Source organism: Mandrillus leucophaeus, unplaced genomic scaffold (genome assembly GCF_000951045.1).
Source record: "Mandrillus leucophaeus isolate KB7577 unplaced genomic scaffold, Mleu.le_1.0 Scaffold1262, whole genome shotgun sequence".
In the NCBI taxonomy this organism is placed as follows: domain Eukaryota; kingdom Metazoa; phylum Chordata; class Mammalia; order Primates; family Cercopithecidae; genus Mandrillus; species Mandrillus leucophaeus.
The window spans coordinates 426,198-435,457 of NW_012101010.1; the positions used below are offsets into that span (position 1 = coordinate 426,198).

Here is a 9,260-nt window from a genome sequence, read left to right on the forward strand (position 1 = left end):
TTCCCAGGTGAGGCAATGCCTCGCCCTGCTTCAGCTCTCGCTGGTCGGGCTGCAGCAGCTGACCAGCACGGATCGTCCGGCACTCCCCAGTGAGATGAACCCAGTACCTCAGTTGAAAATGCAGAAATCACCGGTCTTCTGTGTTGCTCGCGCTGGGAGTTGGAGACTGGAGCTGTTCCTATTCGGCCATCTTGCTCCACCCCCCCAGAAGCTTCTTAATCTGCATATAAGTTGGAAAAGGAAAAAGAAATGCATTGAGCATTTGTTCAGCATTTATATCATGCCTTTTCTCATAAAGTATAAGCAAAGTGCTTATTGGGCAGGTAGTTAACAGCTTCATTTTAACCTTAAGAACACAGAGAAATAGATTGTTAGTTAAAGAACAGAAAAGCTGTGAACCTATCGTGTTATACTTATTTCCCCAGACAAGTAAGGTCATAACCTTGAGAGTCAAACCTAATCTAGTTTTGCTGTCTCTCTGCAGTATTAAATAGTAGCTTTAAAGACTCTAAGAGAAGCAGATTTAAGGCTTCTAGAAGGCTGTTTGCAGTAGAAGAAAGCAGGGCCATAATTCACCAGCTTCATTTTCCTTTCTGATCACTTACTCACTTGCAATAAGTTGGAGCTCAAGCTTAATTATCTGGAGGTGGTGCCCACTTTTCACTGTGATTCGTCTCTGGAAACCACACAATAAAGCAAGCTGTGGCCAAAGGAATCCTGTTTTCCCACTGTACAGTTTAAGTTGACAATCCAACTGGAGACTCAGCATGAAATTAATTATGGCAGTGACTGAACAATTTCATACAAGCAAAGATACAGGTGCTTTAAATGTTGATAGCAGTTAAATCAGTAAAGCCAGAGTTCTATTTTTAAAAAAGGCTAGATAGAGTAAACACATTGATAGGACCCCACTGTACTGTAGTGTTCAGATAATTTTACTACATGGAAAACTTGATTTATTGAAAACTTATATGTGAGTTATTATAACTGTTATTGAAATAGTTACCATTACTTCCACTTGATGTCTTTGATGTTGTACAGGTTTGGGGGGAGATTATTGGAAAGGCTCAAACAAAAGCAGTTAAGGAATACAGTTAAGTGAAAAAGGTAAAGTGACTAACAGTGCGTATCGCATGCTACCATTGGTGTACAAAAAGGAAGGGAAATGCATGCACATATATATTTCTTTGTATGTGTAGAGTATCTCTGGAAGGATGCAAAGGTAAGTGCTTACACTGGATTGGTTGCCTTCACTAAGGGGAACTAATGGGTGACGGGACAGAAAATCCCTTTTGTAGCATTTGAATTCCAATTTTGAATTTATAACCCACTTAAACAGTACAATTTTGGCAGATTTAAGATATAGAGCCCATTTTAAAATAGAAATAAAAATGGTAACAGTCAAGATAAATTTGAGAGATGTTTTCATTCCCTCTAGATAATTCTCTGTAGTAAGACAAAGAGAACAATATTATGCTAATGTCTTTAGATTAGAATATCAAATTCAGAATCATTCTTTTAAAAACAGTCATTGTAAGCCAGTAAGTAAGAAAAATTTAACCTCACTAATAGTCAAATAAGTGCAATTTAAAATGTCATAGCATTTTTGACTTTAATTTGGTAAAGATTTTTGGCATTATTACATATATTTGGTAAATTTTTACCAAATTAAAGATGAAATTTTGGCAGGATTTAAGAGGTGTTGAGACTTGGCAGGTTTTCTACAGGAAGTAAAGACAAGTATTAGGTTTCCTGAAAGTTGCTTTCAGGAAAGCAACTGGTCACAAGTCATGACCTTAAAATACTTATGCCCCTTAACATAAGAGTTGTGTTGTTAAGAATCTGTTTTAAGGAAATAATAGGTAATGTGGCAAGGGATCATTGACAAAAAAATATGTTCATCACACTGTTGTTTTAAAAGCTTGACATGGGAAGCTTCATAAATGGCCAGCAATAGGAAAATACTCATATTGGGGTATATTTATCCAGTGAAGTATTATATGTACATTAAAGTGTTTTAGAAAAAAATTATTTACACTAATAAATGTTCCTGATATAATGTTTCATAAAAAGCGGCATATATAGTCTTTAATATGTGGTACAATTCCATTTATGTAAAAATACTTCTGTATATACACAGAAGATGACTTAGAAATACACAGAAATATTGGCTGTGGTCATCTCCATCTTAGTCAATCCTAAACTGCTTCTTTTTCAGTTCTGTATTTTTAAAATTTCTAAAGCAAATAGGCATTACATTTGTTTTATTTTAAAATGAAAAAATTCCATTGAGGATCTAGGTATTTGAAGATCTCCCTATGAAGTTAAACTCCATGGTTTGTAGAGGACCTTGGAATCTAGTTCTCATGCTCATCTGAGAGATGTTCTTTTTGAAGTGGGGAGAAATAGGCAGTCAGGAAGGTGGCATTGCCCTGTGATGGTGCAATGGAGTGTACTGAACTTATTGAGCTATGGAGCATTAAGATGCTGGCTGGAGCCACTTTCTGCTTCCAACTGCTTTCTGGATTTCTTGGCCCAAGTAGTGAAGAGTCTGCTGTAGCTACCCTTGAAGGGTGGGTCCCAATTACACAACATGGATTGGAATGTTTCAAAAATGCCATATTTTCTATGGAAAGGGATTATATTGATGGTCCCAAGATGGAGTGGACCCTGCAGTGCTATTTCAAAGCTGATTTCACAAGAATTGGGGGAAAGGTTATGTGACCTCAGCATTGGCTCAATAAACTAACATTTACAGAGTGCCTGCTGTGGATCCGACAGAATGCATAGCTACCGACACCTAGCAGGCTGTTGGGTGATGAATGAACTGATTGCAGAATTGCTTAAGCAGTGAACCTATGAATGCTACCTCTTCTCTTGGGGCTGTGTGGTTGGAAAAGTCAATGTACCTCTTGTAGGATAGGTGGTAGCATTAGCTGGACAGAAATTCCTTTAGAAGCCCCTTAACAGAAGTGTTCTAGAAACCACACTCTACCTGTTTTCTAATGTCCTGTATCTGATTGGTTAAATGTAATGGACATATTTTTGGTATTACAGATAATTTTAGTTTTTATTGCTGTTAGGATCTTAACAGCAACGACCTAAAAATGCCTTTTTCCCTCCTGCCCTTTCTGAAGAAATAGCACTGAACTGAGATTTACTAGATCCACATTCTACCTCCAGTTGAGACAGTAACTGGCTGTGTGACATTGGGCAAATCACATTAACCTTGTCAGATCTTAGTTTTCTCATCTGTCTGGAGATTGGATCAGTATACCCCTAAGGTCTGTTCTGGTTCTAAAGGCTATAAATTGGTCATCCTCTAAGCTCAACTGCTTTCCTGTCTGATTCATTTCTCTCTCTCACAAACAGGAACAGCTTCAGCTGCGGGGCTCCTTTACCTGCACACGTGGGCAGCTGCTATGTCCGGCTGTGTCTTCGCTGTCTTTACTGCGTCCATGTGGCCTCAAGCACTTGGACACCTTATTAACTCAGGGACAAACCCTGGGAAAACCATGACCATTGCCATGATATTTTATCTTCTAGAAATATTTTTCTGTGCCTGGTGCACAGCTTTTAAGTTTGTCCCAGGAGGTGTCTATGCTAGAGAAAGATCAGATGTGCTTTTGGGTGAGTATATTTGAAAGGTCTGGATTAAAATAATTGCTCAAAAATATCTTTATGGACTGACCAGGATTTAGCACCTTATGTAACTGGTAGAAGTAAACAGGATGATCTAGCTTTCTTAATAAAATAGACTCTCTTGATTAAAACATAAAACCTGGAGGGATGTCTAAATTATAAATTAAAAACAAATGTCTTAATTTACCAGCGCATTTGAGTAATACTTATTACTACAAAGGTCTTTTAAATTAATTAGTTGTGAAAAGATTCAGTCCATACTAAAGCGTAAACAATGTAACACTTGTGTTATATGACGTGTTAGGAAAAGGTATGATCATGATACTCATGCTGCCACTTCAGTGGTTGGCTTGTAAATATACATGGGGATTGTGATTTTTTGGGGTTCCCCTGAATTTCATTTATGAATGTTTTTTTGAGATGAGGTCTTACTCTGTTTCCCAGGCTGTAGTGCAGTGGTGTGATCATAGCTCACTGTAACCTTGAGCTCCTGGCCTCAAGCGATCCTTGTACCTCTGCCTCCCAAGTAGTTGGGCCTACTAGGTGTGCGCCACCACACTCCACTAATTTAAAAAATTTTTGTAGAGACGGGGGTTTTGCTATGTTGCACAGGCTGGTCTTGAACTCCTGGCCTCAAGTGATCCTCCTGCCTTGGCTTCCCAAAGTGCTAAGATTACAGGTGTGAGCCACCACACCTAGACGCTATCATTTTTATTTAGTATATTTGTACCAAAAAATTCATATATCTTAGTGTAAATGATAAACCTCCAAATCATAGCACAAATATATTTACCATTTTAGTGGTTATGAATTTGCATACCAAAATTATAATTTCATAAACTTAGCTCAGTTTAATATTTTAAAAATTGATTCATATACCAAAATTATAATTTTATAAACTTAGTTCAATTTTAATATTTTAAAAATTGGCTTCTGGCAATAATAAAATTATTGGTGTATACCAGGCATACATAAATCGAATGTTGTGAATCATTTAGATTACATAATTTTAGCTTAAGTAACATGTCAAATTCTTCCACAAAATGTTTGAAAGATGAGGAGAAAAAAACATGTTAATAAGGGATAAACTCGTTCGTTTGTTCAGTTATTCATTAAGAACATTAACATGATTTCACTGGTTGTCTACATTTTGAAAAAAATATGATCATGTACCTTATGTTCCAGGAACAGTGCCAGATACTGAAGATTATTTTTTCACCTTTTTATCTGTATAAATTTGTGGGGTACAAGTGCAATTTTGTTACATGCATAGGTTGCATAGTGATTAAGTCAGGACTTTTAGAGTATCTATCACCCTAACAGGGTACATTGTACCTATTAATCAATTTCTCATCACTGCCCCCTTTCCCACCCTCTCATTCTTCTGGTATACTTTATATAGCATTCCCAGCTGCTGAAATATTAAAAACACCCACTGTCCTTGCCTACCTGGAGCTTTAGTTGAATGGGGGAAACACCATATATAAAACGAGACAAATACTTAAGAAATTACAGTTGTGCGAGTGCTACTTAGGAGAAGTGAAGGCTTCTATTTGGGTTCTGTTTTTTTCTTTTTCTTTTTCTGTTGCTCCAGCTGGAGTGCAGTGGTGCAGTCATAACTGTGTATCCTTGATCTCCCACCTCAACCTCCCAAGTAGCTGAGTCTCCAGGCACACACGACCATGCCTGGCTGATTGTTATTTTTTGTAGAGATGGGGTCTCACTTTGTTGACCAGGCTGGTGTTGAACTCTTGGGCTTATGCAATTCTCCTGCCTTGGCCTCCCAAGGTGCTGGGATTACATCTACCTGAGTTCTGCTACAGTTCCCCTGGTGCCCTGACAGATATCCAACTACTCTGTACATTTTCCCATATGCTTTTCTACCCCATGAGCTAGACATCTGTCAGGACAGGCTGGTTTGAAAGACATATTTTCAAATTACATGAAATATTTTTTAATTAACTTGGAGAATTTGGTATTTCTGGTAAATACTCAAGCTTTTATCTAATGAGAGAAATACATTGCTGTATTTCTTCTGTGGTAACCTTGGCTTTGTAAACTTTGTATTTCTTCTGATTTCTTTCAGGTGTGTGTACTCTCCCCTGCTTTGTTTTCTTGTCTGATGCCCTGCTTTTTTTCTTTTACAAGCTTGCTTAGGGATCTGCCATGAGAATAAAACAAATGAAAGTAAGAACTATTCCATGCATGAGTTTGTTTCTTTAGAATTTTATGAACGATGAGTTTTTTTTTTTTTTTTTAGTTTCTTCTCACTACTTATGGGATTGTAGAAACAGTGCATAATTACAACTTCATACAACTAAGAACTTTAAAGAAAAATAAGAGTGATGTTATTTGATGAGGCCACAAAAGCCAAGAAATATTAGTAATATTTAGAGTAGCTTTTAATACAACTGAGTTGAAAATAATCTTTATTATATCAGAATTTAGTTATAAATTTATTTTCTGGGTTCCTCCTGCTGTTTCCTGGAAAATTGGATACTGCTGGTTTTGCTTGGCTTTTGACTTTCACTTGACGTTTCTTAAATGCCCTAATTTCTTAATTTCCATATGGCAGCATATCTCTGTTTACATTTTTAGTGTGTATGGTTTTAGATGAAGTAAGTAAACTTTAAGTGTAAGCTAGTTTGTTGTGCATCCCAGTTTAGCTCTACTTTATTGTCTGGCCTGTTGGCACACTGTGAGTTCCCGCATGCATCCTCTGTGCGGCCTCTGTGGCTGGAGAACTCATTTCCTGGGGCAGAATTATTGCAACAAGCACTGCCATATTAAGAGCCTACATATGCTCCATTGTGATCCTCAACCTGGTGCACGGAAGGGCTCTTACTGCATCCCTATGGGAGCTCAGAAGATTTCACTGTCCCCTGCTCAATCAACAGTCAGTCAGTAACACCTTCAGCAACCTAACAACTAGGAAATACTCAAGAAATTCAAAGAAATATGCATCGGGAAAAGGCTGGGGTCCTCTCACTTAAAGCATGATTCCTAGAACCCTACCTGATATTTTCCAGTTATCAAAGGCACTACCAAAGTAATTGCTTAGGTTCTGAGATAAATTAAATCAGTACATGAATTTCCAGGGTATGTTCCTTTAAAAGAAATCTCAGCTGCTGGAATACAACATTGGAAGGATTTTTGGATCAGAGTATAACGTATTCTTTCTTTCCCTTATAACAGGGACAATCTTGTTAATTATTGGGCTGAATATGCTATTTGGTCCTAAGAAAAACCTTGACTTGCTTCTTCAAACAAAAAACAGTTCTAAAGTGCTTTTCAGAAAGAGTGAAAAATACATGAAACTTTGTAAGTATAGTTTTACATTCTTAAAAAATTAATTATATAAAATTCTAAATGTATGAAATTAAAGAGTATAATGGTCCCTCAGGTGTCCTTCATCCAGTTTCAGCAATTCTCAACATTTTGCCATGTTGTTAACAGCTATCTTCTCTACTTTTTTAAAAAAATTATACTTTAAGTTCTAGTGCGCATGTGCACAACGGGCAGGTTTGTTACATAGGTATACATGTGCCATGTTGGTTTGCTGGACCCATCAACCTCGTCATTTACGTTAGGTATTTCTCCTAATGCTATCCCTTCCCCTGGTCCCTACCCCATGGCAGGCCCCGGTATGTGATGTTCCCTGTCCTGTGTCCGTGTGTTCTTATTGTTCAATTCCCACCTATGAGTGAGAACTTGCAGTGTTTGGTTTGTTGTCCTTGTGATAGTTTGCTGAGAATGATGGTTTCCAGCTTCATTCATGCCCCTGCAAAGGACATGAACTCATTTTTTATGGCTGTGTAATATTCCATGGTGTATATATGCCACATTTTCTTAATCCAGTCTATCATTGATGGACATTTGGGTTGGTTCCAAGTCATTGCTATTGTGAATAGTGCTGTAATAAACATACGTGTGTATGTGTCTTTATAGTAACATTATTTGTATTCCTTTGGGTATATACTCAGTAATGTGATGGCTGGGTCAAATGGTATCTCTAGTTCTAGATCCTTGAGGAATCACCACAGTGTCTTCTACAATGGTTGAACTTATTTACACTCCCACCAATAGTGTAAAAGCATTCCTATTTCTCCACATCCTCTCCAGCACCTGTTGTTTCCTGATTTTTTTAATGATTGCCATTCTGACTGGTTTGAGATGGTATCTCATTGTGGTTTTGATTTGCATTTCTCTGGTGACCAGTGATGATGAGCATTTTTTCACGTGTCTGTTGGCTGCATAAATATCTTCTTTGGAGAAGTGTCTGTTCATATACTTTGCCCACTTTTTGATGGGGTTGTTTTTTTCTTGTAAATTTGTTTAAGTTCTTTGTAGATTCTGGATATTAGCCCATTGTCAGATGGATAGATTGCAAAAATTTTTTCCCATTCTGTAGGTTGCGTGTTCACTCTGATGGTAGTTTCTTTTGCTGTGCAGAAGCTCTTTAGTTTAATTAGATCCCATTTGTCAATTTTGGCATTTGTTGACATTGCTTTTGGTGTTTTATTCATGAAGTCTCTGTCTATGCCTATGTCCTGAATGTTATTGCCTAGGTTTTCTTCTAGGACTTTTATGGTTTTAGGTCCTACATTTAAGTCTTTAATCCATCCTGAATTAATTTTTGTACAAGGTGTAAGGAAGAAATCCAGTTTCAGCTTTCTATATATGGCTAGCCAGTTTTCCCAGCACCATTTATTAAATAGGGAACCCTTTCCTCATTGCTTGTTTTTGTCAGGTTTGTGAAAGATCAGATGGTTGCAGATGTGTGGTGTTATTTCTGAGGCCTCTGTTCTGTTCCATTGGTCTATATATCTGTTTTGGTACCAGTACCATGCAGTTTTGGTTACTGTAGCCTTGTAGTGTAGTTTGAAGTCTGGTAGCATGATGCCTTCAGCTTCGTTCTTTTGGTTTAGGATTGTCTTGGCTATGCGCGCTCTTTTTTGGTTCTATATGAACTTTAAAGTAGTTTTTTCCAATTCTGTGAAGAAAGTCATTGGTAGATTGATGGGGATGGCATTGAATCTATAAATTATCTTGAGCAGTATGGCCATTTTCATGATATTGATTCTTCCTATGCATGAGCATGGAATATTCTTCCATTTGTTTGTGTCCTCTTTTATTTTGTTGAGCAGTGGTTTGTAGTTCTCCTTGAAGAGGTCCTTCCCATCTCTATTAAGTTGGATTACTTATTGGTTTTTTATTCTCTTTGTAGCAATTTTGAATTGAAGTTCATTCATGATTTGGCTCTCTGTTTGTCTGTTATTGGTGTATAGGAATGCTTGAGATTTTTGCACACTGATTTTGTATCCTGAGACTTTGCTGAAATTGCTTATCAGCTTAAGGAGATTTTGGGCTGAGACGATGGGGTTTTCTAAATATACAATTATGTCATCTGCAAATAGGGACAATTTGACTTCCTCTTTTCCTAATTGAATACCCTTTATTCTTTCTCCTGCCTTATTGCCCTGGCCAGAACTTCCAACACTAAGTTGAATAGGAGTGATGAGGGAGGGCATCCTTGTCTTGTGCTGGTTTTCAAAGGGAATGCTTCCAGTTTTTGCCCATTCAGTATGATATTGGCTGTGGGTTTGTCATAAATAGCT

At 37.4% G+C, this 9,260-nt stretch overlaps 1 protein-coding gene across 1 annotated transcript in view; it reads left to right on the forward strand.

The window, feature by feature from the left end:
- The window catches only part of CWH43 (cell wall biogenesis 43 C-terminal homolog (S. cerevisiae)), a 113,838-nt gene that overhangs the window by 25,871 nt on the left and 78,707 nt on the right, over positions 1-9,260 (forward strand). The window contains exons 6-7 of the mRNA XM_011972048.1: positions 3,373-3,630; positions 6,838-6,963. Of these exons, the coding sequence (XP_011827438.1) occupies positions 3,373-3,630; positions 6,838-6,963 (384 nt within the window). The remainder of the gene's footprint in view (positions 1-3,372; positions 3,631-6,837; positions 6,964-9,260) is intronic.